General features: G+C 36.0%; 1 protein-coding gene across 3 annotated transcripts in view; it reads right to left on the reverse strand.

The window, feature by feature from the left end:
* The window catches only part of RICTOR (RPTOR independent companion of MTOR complex 2), a 77,702-nt gene that overhangs the window by 47,349 nt on the left and 2,585 nt on the right, over positions 1 to 27,768 (reverse strand). For all 3 annotated transcript variants that reach the window (XM_038169931.2, XM_038169932.2, XM_072031675.1), the window contains 2 exons: positions 14,430 to 14,527; positions 3,776 to 3,840 (listed from right to left, as the gene is read on the reverse strand). In XM_038169931.2, coding sequence (XP_038025859.1) covers positions 3,776 to 3,840; positions 14,430 to 14,527 — 163 coding nt within the window. The remainder of the gene's footprint in view (positions 1 to 3,775; positions 3,841 to 14,429; positions 14,528 to 27,768) is intronic.

The following is a 27,768-nucleotide window of genomic DNA, read 5'->3' on the forward strand; positions in this document are numbered from 1 at the left end:
ATATAATTGACATATACTTCTCTTTAGACAGATTTTGAAAGTGTTTTGCTTGCACACCAACGAGCTCTCCCAAATCCAACATGATAATTTAATTCCTAAATCCGCCAGCAAGGTTTAAAAAAAAAAAAAAGAAAAGGAAAATATGAAAAAACAAGATCTTGAAGGCCTCCAAAAATAGAGTTTGAAAGTGTTAAGTGACACTGTCCTTCTGAAGTTCCTCAAAAGATTTTCCTGTCTTCCTTAAATACAAAGGAAGAAAAAACTCTTAGCCATATATTTTAGGAGGATTGTTTCAGTAGACATCTGAGAATGTAAACACTGTAGCTAGTGAGACTGAATTTCAACCTATACAAATAGATTTTTCTTTTGTTTTTATTCAAAGACGGTCATGCATGGTAATAAACTATTCCAAGACCAAGATCTTCTGAATCTTTCTGAAGATGAGTTAGTCAGTCCATGTAAGAGTCACTATAAAAGGAATCTACTTCTAGATGATGTCTAGACCAAGAAGAAAGGCTGCAATACTATAAGCAAATACAGATAAACTGATTTTTGCTTTCAGCACCGAGGAAGACCATCAATATTGTAATATCAGATATGATGCTTCATATAAAAAAAATAAGCTGAACTAGTAGAAAAACATGACGTTAGGAAAACTTCCTTTAGAAAAGCTGAACTACAGAAGTTATTTCCAAGTCCTTCAGGAAAAGCAGACAAAAAGAAAGATAAATAACCCTTCATCTGCTTTGAGCAGATAACAGGTATTCTTTAGCTCATGAATCATAGTTTGTTTCTAGTGTTGCAGACTGGTAGAGATGGAAGTCAGAGATGAGTGTAAGACTTACTTCTTCTCAACAGTATTTTTCTGTTTGCACTTCCACCTCACAATTTGTAATTGGTTTGGATATTCCAGTTTAAGACACTTCCGTGGAGATTCTAAGACAGAAGGTACCAATTTTCCATGAAAACAATGATGTGGCTATCATATTTCTTATTAGGACAGCCAAATACAGCATCTGGATTCTCCCCTCCTCCCCCACCATCAAGAAAAGTTCATTTACTTTTATATTTGAGAGGAAAACATTTTTTGAATAGCAGAGCAAACAATCTTTAGACAAAGATAGGCATGTGTGTTTGTACACATGGACATAGGTTCTGGCTTCTCAGGCAGAACTCCACAAGCAGAAAGTTCTTAAAAATGAATCACATCACAGAAAGAATAAAGCAATTAAAAGACAGAAGTATGAGACAAACAAATGTTTTCTTCATATTAAGTCATTGTTTTGGAGATGTGTATAGAGATTCCTATCCTGAAGTCTTTTTTAATATATTAAATATCAGACTAAGAAGTGAAAATAGTGGAAGAATTGAGGAAACCCATCATCAGTATTATCACTGGCCCACCAAGCTTCGCATCTAAGAGTCTGGAAAGTACATTAATATGAACTATCTTCATATATTTGCTAGCATTTGAACAAAAAGGATTCCGAAGCTCATCCAGATGACTGTTTATCAGATATTCTTTTAAAGGAAAGCTAACTACATGAAGCAACCAGAATAGTTTATGTGAACTATATTCTGCTAATCTTTTGAAAGAGTTGGAAAGAGTTATTACAACAGCATACTAAAAAGGAAACACCTTCTTAACATAGTAATAACCCAAAACTTTCACATAAGGTGTTGCTGAGGATTGTATTAAAGGATATAAAGATGTTACAGGGTGATGAAAAGTAGTCACACAAATCGAAATCTGAAAAGATGAATGCAAAGAGCAGAGATGAATGAATGGAAGATTTTTATCCTGAAAAGTTTTATCCTGATTTTTATCCATTGAAGTATCAGGTTCACGATCTCCTTTCTTAGACAGTACTTAATATAAAATTTGTAAATTGAAAAAAAGGATGGGGGGAGGTTACAGAGGACGTTAGGATAAGGCTATAAGAATCTTCAAGGGAATTAAAAAATTATGCCTATGCAAAACTGACAATATGAAGAAAACTGAAGATTGTTAAATGTGAGCTAATACACAGAATTCTAGAACATCCACCAGATCTAGAAAATAATTTTGATCTGTCCACTGTGTGCATCTGTCTGAAAGCTGAAAATATATTATGATGCAAGAAAAACAGTAAACTTGTCCAAGTATTTTCAGTGTCACTACAAAAATGAGAAGCATCACCTAAGACAGCATTAGGGCTGAAAACTTTAATACTGATAAAAATCTGGAAAAACTAACAATGGATGGAATTAGAAATAATATTCACTAACTACTAGGTACTACAGGAACCTACTACTACAGGCTCATTCTTAAGCTTTTCTCTTAAATCATCTCATCTACTCTCTACAGTAAGATAATGCTTTTTACAGATCTCTGATCCAGTCAGATACTTGTATATATTGTGAATTTTGTATGGGTAAAGCTTCCTGGCACATTACTAAGAGACCTCAAAAGCTTCTGAGGCCTACCAACACTCCATTTTCTTCATTGCTCAAAGCTTCCTCTCTGCTGTCAATGGTATGGTGCTCTGGGAACCGGCAAAACCAATCTACACTGGGAATGACAATAAAATGTGTCACTATTATCTCCAGCTGCTGGCAAGAAGAAACTATGATCAGGTACCTGGAGTAAAAAAAGAATGAGTTCCAAAAAACAGACCTTTTAACTCAAAAATAATTGCAATTACTGCAGACTAGTATATCAGAAAAGTATAGACTACAACTGTTTTTAGTTTGGTTAAATTGTCCATCAAGGTTACTGACTCCAAAACCCAGAACTTCATATGAAAATTGTAATTCTTCTTGAAATCACTGATAGTGTAATGCTTTGAAGTTAACAATTCATACTCTAAATAAAGAAACTTGCACACTGTTTCCTGCATCCAAATAGCTGTTCTCATCTTCAAAGAAAAACAAGTTTATTCTGTACTACAAGATTTGTATATGAAAATCTAGGATGTTAAGAAAATCAGAAGAGCGAATTATAAAATTATACATTATTTCCAAAGGAATATAAATATATATATATATATATATATACATACACACACACACTTAGCCTAACTCAAGGTCGCTTCCTAAAATAATTTAAAAATTCAGCACTTGCAAATTTCTCAGAATAGATCTAAGCTATGTAGCAAAATAAACCACAAACAGAATATTGAAATATTAAAACATTAAATACTATTTTATTTTATTTTTCTACCAGCAAAGCTGAGCCTAAGGGCCAATTTACTTATGTCTTCACATAAGTTCTGGGAACAGTCATGTAGTTCTTTTGACTGTCAGAAATTGAGACAAAATATAGGAAAATTCCATTTGAAAGCATATACATCATGTTTTAGGAGAAAGGAAAGCAGTCCCACAAATCAAACACACGCAGAAACTAACAAAAAGTTTATCTTTAAATCTTAGTTCTACTACATTAATAGTATGCTCCAAATTGTATGAAAAATGTTCTCTTAAACAAGTCCTTTCTGCTAGTACTAAGATGTTTTATTTCTTTACATTTCTGAGAAAACGTAATAGAGAAATCTACACTTTCATTTGGACTTTTTTTCCCCCCTCGTTCTGAAAGCGTATAATGTATTTCTGATTTTACTCATTAAAGTATTTGCAAGGCATACATTTGCATTATGACATTTTAAACATACTGGAAATACAAATTTCTAGTTTCAAAAGTACAAATAAAATTGATTTAATTGTACCTAGAACAATGAAAGTACCCTACTATTACCAAAGTACCTTAAGTATTATTCTAGCGTTCCTTATTACTTACCATATTATGATGCTGTCATACGTAAAACCTAGCTTTTCTTCTGCATGGCCAGTATTACAAAGAAGCTGAAAATAAAAGAAGGAATCTATTATTAATAACTCTTTAACAATTACTATTTAAAACCTAAGATATTTGGTAATGTTTCTGAAGTAACACAAGGAATTTCATTCATTGCAAGGGGAGGGAAGTGTACCAACTTCAGATTTCCCTGAAAAATTTTACTGACAGATTCAGTTCCTGCATACATACCAGACACACAAGCCTTTGGCCTCTCTTAGTAGATAGGCAGTTGTGCAAGTTCCTAAATTGCCTACTAGTCAATTTTTCAACTATTTTCACAAGCTATGCTTCAGATTGCTCTTTTTGCTGCCTTTAGACTCTTTTTGGAAAAAGCACTGGTTAGGCAATTGGTAGCCTCAGCAGATAAAGGAGACTAAAGTCAAAGCACATAAAACACTTGCATTCAAAAATACAATTTGGGTGACAATTTTGAAGTAAAGCTAGACACTGACGGTCCACTGCCATGTTTCATTCACCACAGCAGCAGAGGCATAGAAAAAAACTGAGAAGTAGTTGCAAATGGTAAGGGTCCCATAGCTGCCATTTACCATGAGAGGTTACCATGAGAGGTTACCCTAACCTCTCATCCATTCCACAGGATTTTTTTTTTGGTACTTCTGAAAAAATCATTGCAAAGTTTGAGTTTATACCCATAAGCTATACCAATTTCTGAACACTTCAGCCTCATCTGTCAGTTTTGAGCACAAAACTGCAGACTTACAAGTGCTTTTTTTTTTTTTTTTTTTTTTTTTTTTTAAGTCCACGGCCAATTTCAAAAGGAGCAATCTACTGCTTGCCATGTTTTAACCTCTCAAGAAAAGAACAATAGTCTCTTCTTTAAGAAGTACTGGTATTGTTCTCTTTTACAATGGTGGCAAAGATCCTAGTCTTCTCATTTACCTAAAATAATAAAATAATTTAGTATTAGATCCAAATGCCAAAGTACTTGGACAAAGCACTTCCAAGAACTCAAGTGACTGATTGCAACAGATTTGCATTATGTCCTCTCCTTTGGAAATAGGTACGCATTCAAATCTAAGCCACCGCAGTATCAACAGTTTGTCCTCAGTGAGAAGCTCAGTGTTTGTACAACTAGTGAATACTACTGGTCTGAAGTTAATAACATTTATCAAACACTATGCTCATTTATTATTAAACCCATTTGATTAGCATGATGGTTCAAATTCAAACTGCATTTTGGTTTATGCTCAATCAGAACAAATTCTTCCAAAGATGACATTTTAGGAAATTCTTTTTTATACTGATTATGCTGAAATCAAAAGTTATCAGTGAAAGATTATTTGAGCCAAATATGGAGATGATCCAGGCCAATCCAATAATCTAGAATTAACTGAAATATTTTTGATTTTCCATTTTTCTTAGCAGTGGCTATACACAGAGAAAATTATAAAACAAAGAAAGTTATTACATAACCCATTTTACCTGAGAACCACACAAGTTGGAAGAGATCTCCCACATCATCAAGTCCAACTGTTAAAACTAGCACTCACTGCCAAGTCTACCAATAAACCATGTCCCTAAGCACCACATCTACATGTCTTTTCAATACCTCCAGGTATAGCAACACAACTACTTCCCCAGCGGCCTGTTCCAGTGCCTCCCAAGCCTTTCAATTAAGACTTTTTTTCTTCTTCAAATATCCAAAACTCCCCTGGTGCAACTTGAGGCCTTTTCTCTCGTCCTGTTACTTGCTGCTTGGGAAAAGAGACCGATCCCCATCCTGCTACAGCCTCCTTTGAGTTAGTTGTAGAGAGTGAGCCTGAGCCTCCTGTCCTCCAGGACAAACAACTCCAGTTCCCTCAGCCACTCCTCGTAAGACTTGTTCTCTAGACCCTTCACCAGCTTCATTGCCCTTCTCTGGGCACACTCCAGCACCTCGGTGTCCCTCCTGTAACGAGGGGCCCAAAACTGAACTCAGTGCTCGAGGTGCGGCCTCACCAGAGCCAAGTACATGGGGACGATCACTTCCCAAGTCCTGCTGACCACACTATTTCTGATCCAAACTAGGATGCTGTTGGCCTTCTTGGCCACCTGAGCACACTGCTGGCTCATAGTCAGTCAGTTATTGACCAATACCTTCACCTCCCTTTCCGCCGGGCAGCTTCCCAGCCAAAATGAAACTAGGCAATCATGTGCATTAACTAGTCATGACAATATGTCATATCCTACAATCAGTCTATTTTTGCCATGTTGTTGGTCTGCCTAAGGCCACCACTGCTGCTTTAGCATTTCTATTGACATCTTATGAACTGTAAAAATTGGCTGGCAGAGTGTAAGCAAAATAGTGTGAGAAGACAGCGAGTAAAAACACTTTTGTTCAGTTTCAGACAGGCTCATCAACAGTTGTTTAGGCTTGTCATTTATACATCTAACCTCACCCCATCATTCTATCCCAGAGAGAAATGAGAAATCCTAATTTAACATACAGCAGACTATCTTTTTCCTACCAGAACAGCCTTTTTCCTACTTCAAAAGGATTAAAAAGGAATTGTAATTCTGATGTGGAGTTTCTTTTCTGAGGAAATAAAAGATAAGCAATACACTTTACAAGGTAGTTGCAGTTTAGCAACAGCTGAATGTACGTGCAACTCTTTCAAACCCAAAGCACAAAAACAAGTCTTTCTAATATGACACTTAATTTCAGCTATACAACTGCAGAAAAATTCTGCATTATTTATTTGTAAATAGACAAGAGAAGTAGCCTTTAATTAAGGGAAGTCAGAAGACTGCTTAGCAAGGAGATGGAAATGCTTTAGGGCAACCAGTCCCACAGACACCAACATATCAAGGGGATAAGGAGTAGAGAAGTCATTCAGTTTTGTTAGCAGCAGTCTGAAACTCTTCCCTAACTTGTGTATATGAATACACATTGGTAGTAAACTGAATTGAATACACTGGTGGTAAACTACCACCTAAACAGATATTAACTAAAAATGTAAAAGGTATTTACCCCTTACAGACACTGTCAATATGCTTTATACTGTGAGGAATATTAAGCCCATCATTGCTCAAAATTGAACAAAATCAAAACCTTGCTTTTGCAGAATAAGTTATAAGTAGATGCAATGATATGGAAAATTCTGTTTAAGTTTACATAGGAAAGTAAGTACATTGCCAATATTTGTTTCCCGCCCTTACTCAAGAGACATTCTTTGCTAGATTTATTTAAACAGTACATTAAGCAGAACTCTTAAAAACAAAGATGCTCATCTTCTCATTTTAGCTTAGTCCTTCCAAGAAAATCCAATTTTATTTATATTCCCTACTGCATCATTTTCCCACCCACCATTAATTCTTCACTAATTTCGTTAACTCTAACAGCACTTATGGATAGATAGAAACCTCATGTAACTTGTTCATTGTACCTATCATGTGTTTTCCTTTGTCTACCCGCACCAATGTTTTCAACTTGCCAAAGTTATGTACCTTTTTGTACCTGCTAATGGCTCTGTCCCACTAAGTCCAAAACAATGGCATGAAAATAAATGTACTTTATGCTTATTGTAATAGTTCCATGGATCAGTCTCAAAACACGCCCCTACTGACACACGCTCCTGTTTAACTTGCAAAAGAGAACTATCATTACAAAATGCAGAGGTTTTACCCAGAAAGCAATTGGCAAGATGAAACGTGACAAATCACTGGTCCTGATAAAAGACTGTCATTACAGGTACTCTCATGCCTTTCAAAGGAACAAGATCTTTTTTATCCTTTCATTAACTTAAAGAGATGCTGCAGCTGCCATGCACACAACAGTAGCTTGTGGACAAAGGTCAGATTCTGAAGTGCCACTACATTGCCCCTACCATCTGGAACACAAGCACACATCTGAGGCAACTCTGTCACTGCACTTACCACACATTTTGTTTTTTTCAGTGGTCCCAAAATGAAACTAAAGCAGATGTGTTCCAGGAACACACCTAGCCTGCTGCAACTGCTAAAGGGCATTCAGTTCTCAGGGCTGGACTAGAAGTAGTCCAAAGTAACCATTCTTTACCAACTGCATGCAGCGTTAGCATTACCTCTTCAGTACCAACTGTTTTTCTTTATGTGAGTACTCCCACCAAGCACAACTCTGTTAACAGAGAGATACACCTGATCTTATCTTGAAGTTCAGTCATGAAACCTAATTGTATTTTGGAAGTTTCCTCAAGTTTAATTGCTGTGGGGATACAAATATCTGAATTCAGTAATTGCCAAAACGTGATAGTGTTTACATGTACATGTATGTGGAGCATCGCCCACAGAGAATGAACACAAAACTGGCTGAGAAAAATACAAGACTAGCTACTGGCTGTTTATTCACATTCTAACGGGCCAGATACTTAAGTATTGACTGTCCTTAGAACTTACATAATGCAGTGTGTTTACAGGATTTCCAGCTAGAGAACGATTTAAAAGATGGACAGCAAGATCAGAATTCAACGTCTTACAGTGATTTGGAGTGCCCAAAATAGGTAATAAAATTCAATTAAAGGGAACAGTGTATCATGTCAAGTTAACACATTAAGAGTCATAGAAAAACTAAAAGGAGCCCAGCAGAAAAATACAAGCTGTCCAGAAAGCCTTCAGAATGTCAAATACAGTAACAATTCTGAAAGTAAAGCAAGATCTGAGTTACAGCAACCTATAAACTACATGAGTTAATGTGATGTCATCTCCAAAAAGTAATTTTACCACTGGAAATAATAATAGGATTGCATTATGTATGAGATTAAGAGATTTTTCTACTCAGGATACTCTTAAAATGCCGTGCCCCAAATCGTGTTTTAAGACCAGACAAACTGGAAAAAGTACAGCAACAAAATATACAAGGCAGGCAGAAAATACACCCATGAAGGCTGAGCAACTGGGTTTATTTAGTCTATTAAAAAAGAAAACTGGCAAAAGTAAGGCTGGATTGATATATGCTTAAAGGCAATAAAGTCATGGAAGCTGCTATAAAGAAGATACTGTTCAGTTGGTCTTCATACTTTAGATATTTGCTCAGTTACAAATGTCTGGCCTTAAATATTTTAAAGGCAAAGCCTTGCCACTTTCTTTACATTTCACTTTCAAATAACATTAAGCAAGTTAGTGATTACGGACCAAAAGCAGTGATTTTTGTTGATGGCTCAATTCCTGACAAAGCTAAATCTGTCATGCTTTTGACTGTGATACTGAACAATTAATATATATTTTGTAGTACTGTAGGCACAGGCAGTACCAGAATACTACAGTCTGCTTGTGGCTTGACATTGCTATGATTCACTAGAATTGCAATTGATTATCATATCATTAAAGTTCACGGGATTAAGCAAATACACACATTTTGTACACACACACACACACAACATGGAGGCAATTCTAACACGCAAAACAAGTCAACTCTAAAAATCAGACTTTTTGGTATTCATATAAATTAATGTGAACAACAGAGAGCATCTTTGAGTGAATGATTTAATGCTTGTACAAAATGATCCTTACTCTAGGTCAGACAATGACTAACTTACAGTGAAGGTTTTTTGCATGTTTACTGTCAGCTATGAGTTTTTCATGCTACTTGGATGAGTCACAGCAATATGAGTAACACATCAACATATCTTGGAAACAGTAGCTCAAAACAACAAAACCACAGGAGGTCAACAGCATACACAAATTGAGTACACACTATGTGCAATTTTAATTTTACATTTTACACAATAGCCATAGAAATTAATAGGTAAATTTTGGTAGTATTCCATAAGTCCAAAATGCAATTATTACACTGTGATTTTAGGAACAGTTTGAACCACCAGTGGTAATAGTTATGAGTAGAACACCTCGTAGATTCTAGTCTTGTAGTAACACTTTAACAAAACTACAGACTCTGGATTTAGACCCATTTACTCTCAAATTTTGTTCTGCAGCTGAATGCCACTCAGCAGTGGTTCTGTTCCTATATGCTACATATGTTTATGAAGTGGTATCAAGTTTTGTCTATAGTGGTATAGGTATTTGGACAAATATTACAGTCACCAACAACAGCATTCAGATTCAGAGATACTTGGGTTTTACAACAGATGGACAAGACCCTAAAATGACAACAGAAGCAGAGCATAAAACCATGCAATAGACGATGAATCCGATAGAGACTCTGAAAACCTCTGGAGCCCCATACTCAATCCACATCCTAACAGACTGGAAATACACTTTTCAATATCACTGATGCTATTCAACTGCTAGGGCCAAGCTAAAATGAATTATGTTTCATTTTATCCTTAAAGAAGGAAACTTTCTCTTTGAATAAAAAACATCTAACAGCATCTGTGAACATTTTTAAAAAATTCATTATTTAAATGTGGTTTTAGTTAAAAAGGTAACAATCTCTCAGAAGGTAATAGTGGAATAAACCTTCTTTAATACAGGATTCTAAATGAATACTTCAAATCCAAATGATAATTTTCCACTAGGTAAATGCAATTGTACAGTTCCTTCTGGTTTTCAGTAATGTATCACTTACTACTTCTCATGGGGGTGGGGAAAAACCCAAAGAAATAACCATCATGTTTTGCTATTAATCAGCAGAAGTTGGGAAACTTCAAGGTGCTTGCCTTATCTGTCTGGCCATACAAACGAAAATTGGTTAAGCCTAGTCAGCTCGCTGAAGCCAAAGGCACATGCCAGCCTTATGAACTGCTGCGATAACTGAAGATGTCCCTGATCATTTTCTAGAGGTCAAATTCTCAGTTTCCAGGTCAAAATTCAGGTTAGTTTAAATAGTGAGGCAGGTAGTTTGAAAGGAAAGGGATTACATTTGTCTAATATAAGCTAGGCAGTAGTTCATAAACGCAGAATTCCAGCTTCAAGTATTAGCTGATGAACAGCAAACAAGGCGAAAAAAATCGTAATGATATGTACTTTTCAATAGCCTGAATATCACCAGAATTGTGAATATGGATGTCTTTGAGAATAAAATATGTTATAGCAACTGTTAGGTAAGAATAACCCCATGTTCACTCAAAAAGCCAAGAATATGAACATTATTATTTCATTTTTTTATTAACAACGAGTACTATCTAATATTTGATGAATGAAAACAAGTTTCTAAAAAAAATATCATGTATACAATATACTTTGCTCGGTTAAGAACCAGTAAGTAATGTTTCAGAAACCACTAGTTAATACTGCTCTTAAAGGGAAGGAAAAATGAAAATAAAATATCTGACGTGCAAATTTAATACAAAAATATCTGCCTCATAGCATCAGTCTTGAACATAAAGGAAGAAATCATGCTGACTGCTAACCAGAGTTATTTTAATAATTTTTATATAAAATTATTTTATTTCTGCATAAAAGCCTGGAGTCTAGTTCATTTTTTTAAAGGATATTTATTTTCATTCTCCTTAATTAAAAAGATGAAAAAAATCAAAAAATAATCAAAAATCCAGCCTTCTTTCAAGGAAAGAAACCCAAACTTAACATACCTCAGATGTCTTGTCATTAATGCCAACCAAAGCCTACCACAATCTCTGCCAGGAAAGTCTATGTTAGCTAAAATTTCCTGTTTTCACATGCATATAGGTATTTTGCTTTACCTGACCACAAAAGTAGAATAGTATTTCTTCCAAATGTGAGAGCTGTCGGTCCTTGAAGGAAAAAAAATGGGACAACAGGGATCAACTGCCTGGTGCTGACATTTTCCTACCTTATATTTTGCCTTTTTTTTTTTTTAGTGTAATAATATTTCTAGAGGAGAGGTTAAGTTCTATAGATTTTTCCACATTATTTTATCAGAAGTATACTATATATATCTATCTGTGATTCTGTGATATATATATATATATATATATTTTGTTTTTTTTTTCCAACAGTACTTTCCCTGCCCATACAATAGATAACTAGGGTGACTGAGCATTGGAACGGGTTGCCTGGAAAGGTTTTGGAGTCTCCCTCCTGGGACACATATACAAAAGCTGTCTGGACGTGATCCTAAGCAACTGGCTCCAGTTTGATCTGCTTGAGCATGAGGGGAATGTTGAGCCATATGACCTTCCAAGGTCCTTTCCACCCTCAACCATTCTCCGATTCTGTGAATTCGCAGCCTTTCACACAGACCATGAAATACAAGAACTCATTGACAAATCAAGTTTATCACCACCAATATCCTCCAAGCTGAAAATACAAACATCTTCAGCAGCTAACATATCAAACATCACAAAACCCCACTGTCTACCCCACACTCCAATTTCACAAACAAGGAACTGAGACTACGTCAGTTCATGGTAGTAGACTGGAGTGCAAAAAGGAAATAAAACCATCTCCCCCAGTCTCCAGGCTTTCACTCTTAACCACTGGAATGAAAAACACAGAACTGTTCCAACCACCAAGGAGACAATACAGTATGTTTTGCAACTTTTATTCTATCTGCATAGCTGAATTCACAATTCAGACAAAAATAGGAACATTTTCAAAATCAAATGTACAAGTTATTGGCCTCACTGAAATATCTGCTTTGTAAGTGCTACACATCAAGGAGTAGGATGATTATCTTGCACGTGGTCACTCTGATTTAGGATCAAAGCCCAGTTATGAATTACTGTTTGTCTCCAGAAGTCAGGGATGTGAGTTGCCTTCAGAAACTCCTCATTCCTTGCCAGTCTCAAGTTCAGTTTATGAAAACTTTCCTAGTGTTTTTGAGCATATTTTCCAATTTTCACACTAGGTCACTTTAAAGAGCAGTAACATTTTTCAAATATTTAATTATGATACTATTCATTTTTTCAAAACTAATTTCTTTTAAAAGAACTTTTGGTTCATCCTTTAATTACATTATGCATTTTTACTAATTGACCACATATACAGGTACTTACTGTGTGATGATTTCAGTAGAAAAATCAATATTGCTATAAAACCTGTTCAAATGTTAGCATTTTGCTAGGAATCATACACCTGCAAACCTAAATCCATCTTTCTTTGTAAGGCAACTACAGAATTTGGAGGCACCTACATTAAGTTTCCAGATCAGCACAAAAAACAAGCATAGTTATGCCTCAGCCTTTTCTAGCAACTTAAAGGGGACTTAAAATAGTTCAGAATGTGAGTAACAGCAACAGCATTTGTCAGATAACGGATGCATATGCAATAAAACAATGACAAAAAATTTTAGGGCAAATAAGATCCGATTCTCTGCAAATGCTTTGTACCTCCACGTACTCTGAACTCAGAAGACGAAGCACTTGCAGATTTCTTCCTAAAACACTAGAAGATAAATTGACTTGCTGTCATAACTTTGCTCTCTGTACTCACTCTTCTGCCTATTGAATCTCACATGCTACCACTGAAGTGTTGTTGAATGTTACAAGTGCTTTCAACAGCCAAGAAGCATTCCTACTTCAAAGATTATTATGTATGTTTGTCCTTCTCATATCAACTGGTCCCCCAGATCTGCTCTTGAGCATTCATTCTTTCACTTAAAATTGTCTCAGAAGTGTTACGCAGCCTTCTGCTTATCCTACTCAATGAATCACATATAACAATGAATTTAAACCTTACTTTCCCCATTAAATTATCCATTACTTCCTCCTTTCCTATCTAATGCTCATTGAAGAATCCATCCTATGTCATTGAAAGTTGGGTTTCATTTCCAGGCATGTTGCCCATCTGTGACACTATCAGTGATGCATACAATTCACCATTTTTTTCTGTGTATCAGTACATTAATTCAGGTAACATGCACACCAAAGCTCCATTGTCTCCAGCCTCACTTACTGCAGTGTACTTACTGCTACCTTACCTTAACAGCTGAAACACCATCCAGCTACAGCCTTTCACTGTGTTACAACAAACACCATTTACCTAATTCACTGCTCACCTCCTATCTTCTCTGCTCTTCTTCACCAGTTCTTCATCTGACTTCATCAAAAAACTGTCCTTAATCTCATTCTGAAAGCCTTTCGTGGTCTCTTTCCTCAGTCTATCATCTCTCACTCTACAATAAATTATTAATTCTTGCCTCCTTCATGCTCCCAACACCTCTATCAAACTTTCAGGCAAGTATCTTTCACACTCCCATGATCTGGAAGCTTACAACTGGAAAAAGTACCTCAAGAAATCAGCCATACAGACCATTTTTAGAAATCAACCCCTTAAATCCTTTTCACTATAAAACCCATAACAGAAGTTAACAGTTCCTGTCCTAATAGTGCCCAACACAGTGAAAATCATGCTCAGTGATATAGTCCTTCTCCTTACCATAGTTTGCCAGTTTACATCAAACGTGTCTGCCATTCCTAATTTTTGCTTCAATCCTGTGGAGCTGGATTAGCTTTATTTATGCAATTTAATCTCTGAATAAGGAGATAATTCAGACTTCTGAGCACTATAACAATCCTTCCTGTAGAACCCAAATTTCAGCATGATCCTGCATTCACATATCTACTCGCCCTTGTTTACTCTTACTCTCTCACAGCATGCACTGTTCCATGTACTGTTCTATTATACATAACTGCTTCATGAATCTCCTAGACATTTGATAGAGGATATTTTATATTTGATAGAGGAATATAAAATATTTTGATATGATCACATGTTCTGACACCATTCAAGCACCTACCTTAGTAAAATTATTCAAGTGACCTAGTTTCCTCATATTTGAGACGCCTTGCAATTTGGCCACATTTTGGAGAATCTCTCTCATATTATCACAGGGTTCTGCAAAAGAAAACAGGTTATTAGTAGACAATTACAAGAATCAGAAGTCTAAACATACACTCAACATGCAGTTTCCAAAACAAAGTGCTATTTTGCTAATCTCACTTAGTTTGCAGATCACCTTCCTTCAAGACACACCAACTGGCTTTATGTCTAGAATGCAAGCTAGGTATACCTGAGTTCCCTAAAATAAGTGCTAAAGTCCATGGAGGATAGAGACTCCTACTTCAAAAGACATTTTAATCAAATATCTTAGATTTACAGTTGACAAAGATATCCATTTAGTGACTTGAACTCCAGTCCTTAGGTGAACAGACTTACCTTTAATCCCCGTGTATTTTAAAGACAAATAGTGAACTTAAAGACAGAAGTAAAAAGACTGCAGTTTACTACTATACCATATGACCTTGTCCTCTACAAATAAAGGGTCAGTAGGATTTTGGGAAGACAGGACTGTCTTCTGGTCTCCATACGAATTTCTGTCCACAAACACTGTAAACTTACTAGAGGTCTGGGAGTTTCAAGAAATATGTGAAGAAGAATACTAGGTAAGCACAGTGACTGGGCACTTTTTCTCCGAACTTTCTTCCCAAGGGCCCTAATATGGAAGAACACCCAAGTATGAAAGAACATCCTAATATTACCATGCAGGATATCTTAATATGAGAGAATATTTGTATATTTTTCATTATCTAAACGAAACCCAAAGCAGAGATCAAAAAAAAAAAAAAAAACAGCTTCTCATCACTTGTCTATGCAGCAAATCAAGTTTATTACTAGTTTCTCTAGTTAAAAAACTTAAAAGAGCAAAAAATTGAAGATTATGGGTATGAATATCCCTGGATCACAACACTTTTGAACCTGTAACGTATCCCCATTTATACCAAAAGACCCAAAAGACCCACCAGATGTAAGCCTTCTCAGAATGTTCAACCTCTATTCTCTGAAGAGCAAGCATCAACAATAGCTTCAAAAAAATAAATAGAAATATTCTTGTAAAATTTAATTTTGAACATGTGGATAGTTACACACAAAAGTTAAACCTCTACTGAAACTAACCTCACTATACAGACAGGAAAGACATGAGATCAGCCAGACAATCTCTGGCATATTATTGGCAAAGAACATTTCTATTTGGTTGCCTGATGCTGTGGGTGTAACTTGGAATCAAGCAGCATGTTCTCCGCAGCAAGGCAGCCAATCTGGATATGAAGAAACCGGAACACGATGACGCTACCACATCCCATGTCCCATTTCAATACCTCTGCAGCTATGACATACATTTATAATGAGGCTGCATAATTAAAACGTGCACCAAAACCATTTTATTCTACGTGTGTATGCAAAGTCAGAGCAGATTTTCTAATATTGTCCTCTTTCTGCACGGAAAAACCCTCATTCCCAGAGACACAAAAGTTTGCTGAAAACCAACTTTGTAGCATTTAGCAGAGCAGCCAGCATTTTCCAGTTTTACTAGGAAATAAGTAGTATGACGCAACAGATCTAGAACACAACAAAAACACATTTCTACTACTAAATTAAACTGATAATATTGATCATATTATTTTCTTCATAGTTTGATGGTATCAACAGTCCTAGCATTGTAGGAAAAAGAACATACAAACAAAAAAGACAGGAAAGAAATACCCTCTCACAGCTTAAGACCTCAGAAAGAACTAAAATTATGGAAGCCTTTAGAACTAAAATTATGGAAGCCTTTTCAGTCAAGCATGTCAGTTTAAGTCTTGGTTTTAATGTGTGAAGAGATTTTTTTTCCAGAACGTTCTAACAAAAAGAATTGTGATATTTTAAGTTCTAGGAAGGCCTATGCCATTTTCCCTCTTCTGGAAGTGTAACATATATTAGAAAAACCACAGACATTTTATTCAGATACTCTAACATAATTCATTTCTATTAAAAATAAAGCCATCCCAGAAGATAGGCAAGCCTAACAGAACTGCATGAGTTGCAGATGTAAAAGAATTTAAACAAAACAATGTGACTTCACAGATGTAGACAGAGTCTCTTGCTATTATATACTTCCCATTAAAATGTCTTAAAAATAGAACAAATACATTCTGCATTCTCCCAAGTAATCAACACGGCTTTCTTTTAATCAAAGACCAGAGCCAGGACTGCTCATCTTCCTGCCACAAAGTCTCATTCAACTGCACTGAAAAACACAGATCAGCCCAGAAATAAAATAAAAAAATAAAAAATATGGCACGCAATCCGAAACTGATCTCCTCAAAGAAGAAATATTATGTCCCTAACTTTTCATTGTCAAGCCTAACAGGACATGTTAGTGTTGATAAGGACAAACTTTTTTTTTGATGACCCCAGGTCAGACTAAAGCCATAGAGATTTCTTAGCTCTGATTAACGAGCCCTTATTCTTTACTCCTTCAGTCGCTCTTGCTTTTCTATCTGAAAAAGATAAAGAGAAGCTACTCATCATAACTTTAAGACCCTTGCAAGAATCTATTATTTCCTGACTTACCTCATTTATCACTGAGATGCTGACTCATTGTGAGTTGGCCCACAACAGCAACAAAATATCTTCACATTCTTTCCCATGGTGCTTCTGAGGGTGGAGTTGTGCAAAACGATGGAGCTGATCTTAGCGCCTTCCTCTGCTGAAAGATGCACAACCCCTTCCCTTCCTTTCTTTCCCTCTACCCTTTACACTACTCTGTCTCTACATCAACTTCACATTAAAATGCTTCTGCATACCAATTCTGCAGAATGCTTTTTGTTCTTTTGGTTGTGTTAGTTTTCTGCTGGGTTACTGAATCAAATTGAATCCTAAAGACAAACAAGCACCTGTGCACAAGCATCTTTGCCATCGAGACATTCATAAGCAGACTGGTGGAATCAGGACGCTCTTATCTAATGAATCTCTTCAGCTAAAAAGTCAGACTTTTTTTCCACCTGCCCTTCTACACCTGTCCTGATTAATGCATACAAAGCCACAGTCTCATGTAGCATCTAAAAACCTGTGGATGCATACAAAACTTCCAAGCTGGACCACTTGTGATCTGCAACAACAGCTTAGCTTGCTGATCATTACCGTCTTATTTTCTACGTGTTTTCCTTTTTGGACAGCAAGCACTTTGAGGGAGTGAAATAGTTCTTTGTATTTCTATTTCACGAAACACAGTTCTTCATCCACAGCTGTTTGCACCAAGTAACATCCAGTACATACAGTGATCATCTTCAGCATATAGTGATATTTATGTTTTTAAACCCTAGCCTCAAGAATTCAGTCATCTGTGTACCTTAAAGTAATCCATACATGCATATATATTTAAAATATCTTCAAAGTTGTTTTTGTTTGCTTCTAAACTCTCATGACCTTTTAGGGCTTGACTCATTTTTACACCCCTTCAGGACCATGACATTGTTTTTCCCCAGTGAAAATCATGATGTGTTCTGACAGATCCCATTCTCCAGAGAGAAAGCAATATCACCACAGAGCTCCCACTACACAAAACAAACAGTGTTCCATCTAATGCAGGGATGAAACAGGACCAGCAATAGCTGTATTAGCATGAGTGACGACTCCTTTCCCCCCTACCATCCTGGCAGATATAGCAGCATTGTTGACCACATTCGCAAGGCTAGCAGCATGCCAATTCCCTGTCCTGTTACGTACATGTTAAGAACAAGCAAACAAGAACAGCGGGCTTCAGCACACAAATAATTCAGGAACTCTGAAGTCTGGCATAACAAGTTAAACTGAGGAGCATACATTTTATATGCATCACTACTGAGATGCTAGGCCAGTAGCTGAACACAGCAACTAACACACATACAGTAAACAAACTCACAAGTGAGAGACTGAGCTAGTAGCTGCTTATCACACGTACTAGAGTCACAGTGCCAAAGAGTGAGATAGGAGACTAAATTTGGCTAAAGACTTCTCTTAGAGGAGGAAGTTGTACTTCACTAAGTTAAGCATTTAATAATTGACTAAGAACAATGACACAAGAGAGATCTTCCTCTTACTGAAGGGAAGAATCACAGTATAAATGGATGACCTTGGTTAACTTACACCTCTGTTTAATAAAAAAAATCAAGATAAAAAAAACTTCAAGTCTAACCACTACACAACTGTACATTTCAAGGTTGCTTTCTATGGCTTGTTAAACTACATGCTGCAAGAATGAAGGAAACAACTAGGAACACAAATGCAATGTTCTCCTTTTCTGCTGAAACAGTCATGAGTTATCCATTAGTGAAAGCTGTTAAAATCTGTTACTTAAAGGTGCCATGCAAGCTCAGATGACAGGTAATCAGTCTGCTAAAATACTTTTTATCAACATCTGAAAGAATGAAGAGAAACACCAGTGAAAAATGCATAACCTTCCATTATGAATTTGCTGAAAAAATCAGGACAATTATGTAATCTCTCATAACATGAAGTATTTTTAATTTACATCTAATTCAAGATGTGGAAACTGCACAGAAGAAAAACAACCAAGTTCTGAGAACAATGGAAGAAAAGACAGCTACATAAGAACGAAAACTGCATGCAGAGATCGCTTCTGAATTAGTGATATGAACACAGCAAAGACCAACCTCTGCCAGACTCAAAAAAAAACAATTCGCATTCAGCCGATGATTCTCAAAAACACAGTAGTATACATTATCTAAATTATTTAAAACATTAATGTTTTCACCTGTGTAATTCTCTGTAATGTAGAGATAGCAGTAACTAAACAAATTTGCGAAAAACTATGTTGAAAAATGTAAGAGTTTTAACGCTAATTATAGAGGGTTTCTATTACTACCCTTGAATCGGTAAGGTACAATATGTGCAATATGCTTTTCACTGGTACAGCTTGATGTGTAAGTTTTACATACAATGTTTGATAAAAATCTGGAAAAAGAGAATGTATTACAAGTTTAACAACTTCAAACATCCCCTTGAAAAATAGAGATGACCAAAACCAGTGATTCCAGAAGAATGTAGGCAGCAATCTGTTGTTTCCTATACCTTTCACAGGTGAACAATACACAAAGTACTGCAGTTTAAATACAACACAGAAGATTCAGTAAACCATATTCATGAAAAGAGAAATAAAAAACTCAGATTACTTTCACTCTTGCTGCTTAGGAAAGTTATGAATAGATAAAAGTGCCTCAGTAATACAGAAAAAAAAAAAAAAAGCTCATCTCTTTCATGGTAGTTAGAAAGAAAAGTAAAAGAACTGTTCCTCTGCTTACATCAGTCAGGTAGAAATTAAGCTTCATATTTACAAAGTTGCCTTTTAACTAGAAAGTGATACAAGAGACAGAATATGCAGGGTAGGATCCAGGAATTGCTACAATCTCAGAGAACAAGAAGGTCTTACATTGGGACTACATTTACAAATCTAACCCTTCATATTTTACTATATGTAGATCTACACTTACACATACATCTTTCTGTAAGTAAACATGCAAGTAAAATTTAAAAACCTATTGAGACTGTATAGAATTCTCATTTGGAGATTTGTACAAAATACCATAAATTAAATGTTTTTGTTTTTCCTTTTTAAAAGATTACTCAGTAGAGACAGAGGTCACATCAAATAACATTCTGGTGTTATACTCTACTTGAAGTGGTGAAAGCAGTTCAAAAAATGGACCACCTTCCAAATTATTTTCTTACAGTATTATTTATCTAACCAACACACTGGGATTATACATGTAGAAAAGCCATCCTAAACTTACATTCTCACCCTTGGAACTTAATTATTCCTATTGTGTGATCTTGTATGCCAGATTTGTAGACAGACTTCCTTTACTGCTAAAACTCATGAAAAACTGGTTTTATAGTTGAAATGTTAACAACTGTCATAGCATCTAAAGCTACAATATTATCTCTCAAACAGAAGCATAGAACAAAGCTGAAGACTAGCCACATACAAATTTTTGATCGATGGTGAGAACTTAGAATACCTTTAAACTCAGTAAAAGATAACCAGACAATTCCAAAAGATAACAATGCTGATTTGAAAATTAATGTTTTTCTTTTTTTTTAATTTTTTTTTTTTTTAGCAATTCTTTTGATGTCTTAGTGTAAGACATACATAAGTTTCCTCACTTAGTAGTTCTGAAAATAATTTTCAAGTTAGAACCACATAACGTACCATGATAGGTTTGGAAATTCTTGAAGTAACTTGTCAGTTTAGAGAATGAATACTTGCACTAGTCATCAAATACCAGGAAGATGCAACATTAATGCCAAGAACCTTAGGAATCATCATTATGATGTACAATCTTCATATATTACCCCCTCTCCCCCTCAAAAAAAAAGAACATTATTCCATCTTTCTACAGTATTAGACACATACCTGTAACTAGTGCACACTGTGATGATTAAAACCAAGCTGAAATTACAATCTCCTAGTAAGATTCCTGTCATTACCACTTCATAGTAAAATAGAGGTATAAATTATCCTAGAATGTACGGTTAAACTCTAGAAGAACTTGTTCTAAGACACCTAAGGGTTTACATATTAAGAAAAAAAGACAAAAAAGGGAAAAAGCACAAACCAATCCATAAACTGCTGGAGGCTGGGGAATGCTCCTGTGACTGCATGCCTGCCCTGTTCTCCAACTCTCTCCTGTGCACCAATTAGTAGCTGTTGCCACTGGCAGGCCACAAGGCTGGGGTAACCCAGTACTACTCTTGCGTTCAAAAGCAGGTAAAATCTTGGAGGACAAGCCTTTCCCAGATCTGTAATGCTGGATATGTTAGTATGGAAATCAAATCAGTATGGAAATTGAGAACATTGCATTTGAATTTGAATGGGGGATACACAGTTACTGTAATTGTTTAGAAAAGGTTACTGTAATTGTTTAGAAAATTATCCTTCATTCTTCCAAACTCATTTTCTTATTTCTTGCCAACAATTCTGAACAGAAAATTCAGGCCAGTCACAATATCTATTTGCTTTAAACAAAATATACACATTGACTGCGTCACATCATGCAACTACTCTTCGGTTTGTATTTCAGGGAAATCTTTCAAAACTACTCAAGAATTCTGATTACGAATTTCTTTGAATATTATTGAGCTCACAAGCAAGTTGGGAATACTGTCAATGAGATTAGAAGAAAATATCTGAAAGGGAAGAACATGATCATATCTAAGAATGTTTCCCTATTAGAATTTTGATTATTCTCTGCATCATTTTAACTTGTTCAAGAACACCAAAACATAAATGCTATCCAGCTAAAAGGCCCTTACTGATAAAAGTTCAAGCTGTCAGTAGTTAGCCACTGTCCCCAGAAAATCCTGTTACATAAGATGCTGTGTAAGAAGCAATGGCCTAGCCCCATTATCCGATATAGGATCACCCAGTCTCCTGAAAAAGACACAACGGGAAATTTGTAAAAGGGAAAGAACGAAGTAACATCTCCAAATTGAAACACTAATAAAGGTACATGCAACTGTAAGCTGCAGGTAATTCAGAAACAGCGCTAACAGCAGCAGGAAACCTTTACACTGCAGTGATTGTGTGACATGGTAACTACTGACCCCAAAAATCTTACGACCAGAACACCTCAAAATAGCACACAGACTGATTGAAGACTGTTGGGAACTCCAGCCCATCATGCTAGCAACAGGAAAGTCCCATCTGCCCACAGTTGTGACCGTTCAAGCCTTTTGCTTTCTCCTAAAAAAAATTAATTTCAGAGAAAGGACAGAAAAAGTCAATTGTATTATAAATTTTTACATTTGATAAACAAGATAATTTAAGTACAGCTTTTTAAGCACAGAGGACATCTAACTCATAGTTAGATTTTGACTCAAAGAAATCTACCTTGATGAAGTAATGGGCTAACCTACAAAATGAGCTGGCAACACCACATTTATGGAAACAGGGCAACAGCAACATTTTTTCCATTTCTTTCTTTGAATTTCAAGAAAAAAAATCCATTAAGTCTATCCATGAAAATCACATATGTTTTGCATAAAGGAGATAAACTCATTTATAAATTCGCTAGATATGAGGTTGCTAAAACTAATTTCTGATATCAGTAGTGTTCAGAAGGTAATAAAGGGAAAAGATGGAATATAGGTTTGCTCTTTTTTTTATAGCGCTAATTGTACTGCAACATACTTGCCTCCGTACATTTTTATATGAAGAGATTAACAAAATTATTCTTTGTTACTATTCCATTGTAATTATACATTTTCTATAGATCAAGACCATATTGTTTTGTTTCAAATACCTTTTGTCTACGCACAACTAATCTCCCACTAAACATCCTGTAGTCTTAAATCTGCAGCTGTAGTTCATTTCACAACCAATAAATTCCATGTCAATTAGGTATACAGATGTACAGCCTTCATTTTATCCAGAGGTGCTACCTGTCCCTAGCCGCTTCAGATACAGGTTGATAACTATCCTATTTCATCTTTGCCATTTTGCCATCCTGTTGGTCTTAGGCTCACATGGACAATCTTATTCAAAGTATCACTAATAAGCAGCATGCAATTGTTAACTAAACATTTCTTCAGTGGAAATATAATTCAGAATCTTTATTCTGAATATTTTATATTTTTAATATTTTTTATTCTTTATTTTACACCTTGGACAATTAAATATCTTAAATTTCCACAAGGAAAAAAAAAAGGAAAAATGCTAAATCACTTTAGCATTTGAGAAGCTGCTAGCTACCTGAACAATAAATCAGATACAACAAAACCAGTAATAAGTAGAATCAGAGGATCATTAAGGTTGGAAAAGACCTCCAAGATCATCTTATCATCCCCCTACCACCAATGTCACCACCAAACCATGTCCAACTTTTCCTTAAACACCCCTAGGGACGGTGACAAAAAACAAAAAATCAAACCTTTTAGAAAACTTTCATAAAAGCTCTGTCACTCAGCCTAAGGTATGGATGAACTACTTGGATTCCGAGAACATTGCCACAATTTGTGGAAGACACTTCCTCATAATATTTAATTACCTAAATATATTCAAGCCACTGTTTAGATGTTGCTTGCTACACACTGATGAACATAAGAGAAACAAAACAAAGTCTTACACAGCTATAAAAATTCAGTTATGCAACTAAGAAAATGCAACTATTAGGGGGTTTTGTTCTTTTTTGGTCTTTTTTTTTTTAAACATCTTTACCAGCATTTCTTCTCTTCATCAGCTGCAAGGACTTGGTAAATACACTCTTCATTAATCATGTTCCTAAGTTCTGCCAACTTCTACTTTTCGTCTGACCAATTCTACCCAAATTTTCCATCACCACAGCAAATGATTGGCAAATGAAAAAAACTACTTGTGCAGTATGCATGAATATACTAATATTGGAGATCACTAAGCTACAATAACGCAAAATATATTTCATTATGAAAGTTCTCAGGGCTCCAGTTGAAGCAATTTGTCAGCTATCAGCCAGCACTGGTTTCACAGCAGTACAGCACCTTCCTTTCTGTATCAGGACGTACCAAGCGAGTGTTGCTGTACGCAGTGACCTGTGTTATGGTACAAGCACCTGCCCACCTGCATGCCATAAAGCACACTTCCAATGAAAAACACACCCCTGATTTTATGCAATCCATTGTGTAGTCAAAGCCTCATGTCACATGCTTATTTCTTAGTTGTACAAAAATAGTTGTTTTTTAGATGGATAGCTCATGTCATTAAAAAAAAAAAAAACACATCACAGGTAAGAGTCCCATTTAGTCTGAAAGATAAAACACAACCAATTCTTCATCGCATTCCTAAAACCACTCAGCCATGATTTCAACATCAACTCTCAAGCCATTCTGAAACTTACCCAAACCTTACTTTCCTTCAATGTTTGGATCTGGATGGGTCTAACCAGTTAGTTTGTAAACAGGTGTTTTTCAGTATAAAAAACTATTACACTTCCTCCCACTTTTAAAACTCTACCTGATTTGAGCATCTCTTACATGCTGGTAGGTAAGAATTTTCTAGTTTCCCAGCTAATTGGCAAAGTATGTTGGAAGATTCCAAGATTGAGCAGAAGTCTGATGCATTTCTTTCTGGAAAGGCTATCATTGACTTAGCTTCCTTATTTACTGTAATTATGATTAAGGGTGTGTGTTTCTTTACATAGAATCTACCCTGGATGAACTCTGACAAAAAAAATCCCGAAAATTCTAACAAGAGAGAAGCAGAAATTAAGAGATTTTGGTATTTCAACATTTTGTAAGATTCAAATGACCAGATCAAAAAGAGCAAAAAAAGCAGAAAATTGTAATGTGAAAAGACAGTATTGCTTAAACACCTAAGAGCTTATTTACACTGATCCAAATCCCCCAAACAACCCCTTTTGTCAAATATAAAAAGAAACCACACAATATTAGAATGGCAGTTTTGGTTTTTGCCCTTCAGAAGAAAAGTGCTGACATTTGTCGACAAACCTGAACCACTGCAGGAAAAAATATACAAAAATACACCCATTAAAAAAAAAATAAAGTTGCCATACATAAAACTTTTAAAGAAACATGAGCACAGATTTTGAAAGACATGAGAGTGCCCAGCTCTTACAGATACTTTAATGGTGAGTAAGGGTTTAAAGTTGCCTTTTTATGAGATTTTCACCTCTTTAAATATCTAGTTCCTGTTTTCAAGAAATGAAAGTGAAAATACTGTAAGCACATACCATTTTAGTAGTTCTGAAAAGTCTTAAGACTGTAAAAGTAGTAATAATCTAGGAAACATAGCCAGAGGTATGCAAATGTTATTAATATAACCAGGCTAGTATGCTTTACAATTCAAAAATAATGCCAATTTAAAGCACAAGTGCAGATAGAAAAGCTAAGTGTATGCCTTAATTTTAGAGTGTGTATACTGAGCTTCTCTAACTTGCTTTTAAAACCTACCAAAAGGTAGGTATTGCCTAAAAAGTTGGCAGGCCACCATCAGCAATCATGTACCCCTTGGAGTCCAGATAGGTAAAAAAAACAGAAGATTAATATTCAAGAATAATTGCAATAGAGAATTTCTCAGACAGCAAGGCAAGTAAGATGTAAGACTCCACCTGTTTTTCAAGTTGACTATCTGCATCCTAGAACAACTGAAGAAAAAAAAAAACGCTTGCTAAATATCTTCTTGCTCCTCTTCTTGGGTTTCTGTTACAGATTCACAAAGAAGGAAGTAAAACACAGCGCTGTGTGATTTGCTCTAACAGAAGATACCTGTTACAGTTAACCATCACAATCATGGTATGCAGTGAAGGAAGGGGTCAAGTTGCCCACACATTTTGTTTATTTGGATATTTTTAAAACAATATTTCTATGGGGCAGAGGAGCCCCACTTCCTCCTATTTTTGTGATGGATCACCTGTCACAAGAGCATGCAAAGAAGAACCTGAAGTCGTTCTGTAACAGTCCTGCCACCAGTGTGAAACACTCACTGCCTTTGAGCCACCAAGAGAGCACACACCCACCAGAATCTCTGCATCCTTGCTACTGCCTTGTTACAAGGACTCCAAATACTTTTCCGGCCCGATGACTTGAACTCTCAGTATTAGACAGGTGCGCAACATTCCTCCCTGCTTCATACTGATGAAGGAAGTTGGAAATGGAGTGGTCACCAAATCTCAAGCTGAATTTGGAAACAAAATTCATCTAGCCTTCTTTGACTATCCCTCAAATAACCCTTGAAAATGCCCAACATTTTTGTGGGCTGTAAACTGCAAATAGCCTCCTGAGACATTTGCCCTGCATGCAATGCACTGCAATTTGCCATGTGGGCACAGGGAATCAAATACAACATGGTTTAAAGTGATGTAAGCACAGTAAGAAAAGCAGTATAGTTGTGAAGTTAAGCAGAACTTTTGTGTCTATGTGTTAGAAGCAAACAATGCGTAAGTGAGAAAAAAAGGAGATTTTTTCTCCTAACACTGGGCCAAACTCATTCCTGAGGAGAAAAAAAGCCAGTTCTCAGCTACTTCATTCATATTTGTCTCCTGCTGTAAATAAGAGACTCCACACTTGCAGAACAGAGAATTGGATGTACAAAGAGCTGCTAAATCAAAGTAGTGTCTTGCAACGTCTGTTAATTAATAATAAATGAAAGTACCAATGCTGAAGACAGGTACCTTTCAATTAATTAAAAAGCACAATAACAAAAAGTGAAGACCATTACCCTCGGAAAGAAGGAAATTGAGATGTATAGTCACAAACAGCATTTGTCCTCATCCACCATCAGCAGTTCTATTTGCACCCTTGTTTATCTCAAGTACTTTAGTAAATAAACTAGATAGTTCCTAATAGGCAATGCAGAGTCAGAACTACAGGAATACAAAAAAAAAACAAACCACACACAACAACCACCAACCCTAAACCAAAAAAAAAAAAAAAAACACCAAGAAACAAGGATCTCTTGACGGAAGGACATTTAAAGGTGTCTGCCTACAGATAAGGCACTGCCTGCATTTCTCCTCACCCAAGCCCTCGCAGCTCACAGCCAGCAGCAGAAACACCAGCAAGGCAGGGGTGTAGGTCACCTAACAGGATAATTTGTTACTGAAGCAGTAACAAATTTTCAAAATCAGTTGGTAAGCATACTCAGTTACAGACAGGAGCAAAGAACTTTGCAGCAAACCAAGCGTGGATTACACAAGCCTTTCACAGTGCCTAGGGCTCTGGGAGGTATACGAGCTCTGCAGCTCAGCTTGGAATCCCTGCAAAATAGTCAGTACCAAGATGAATTTTGCTAAAAGCACAGCATACTTGTAGCACGGTTACGTACACAGCCACAACCAGACTCAAAGCAAGAATTCCTAGCAAATGTGATAACTCGGTCAATAATTCCAATTGTCCTCTCTGGCCTTAAGAAGTTATGAGCTTGATTTCAGGAGTCTAATTAAACCAGTATGCCTCATCCCATTGCTAATTCCTTCCAGATGACTGCAATGGGAGTTGCGCTGGTGGTGAATCTGTCCTCCTTTTCCTCTTCTGTTCTATTCTGAGCAGGTAATATAACACAAGGCCAAAATCTGAGTACGATGAATCCCAATTAACAGTCTGAATTTCATAACCAATAGAAGACATGACTTAAATAGTCAAAATGACCAGTCCAACACTTATCTTTAGGATTTTTTACTGTACCAACATTACCAACTGTACCAATGTTATGTCCAACATATACTCATGTTGGGGACAATTTTTCTGGAGCTGATCATGTTTTCAGAAAACTAATTTTCTAGGGAGAAAAGGTTAAGAAAATTATTGTCCCAAAATAAGATTTA

This window comes from Anas platyrhynchos, chromosome Z (assembly GCF_047663525.1).
Source record: "Anas platyrhynchos isolate ZD024472 breed Pekin duck chromosome Z, IASCAAS_PekinDuck_T2T, whole genome shotgun sequence".
NCBI classification, from domain to species: domain Eukaryota; kingdom Metazoa; phylum Chordata; class Aves; order Anseriformes; family Anatidae; genus Anas; species Anas platyrhynchos.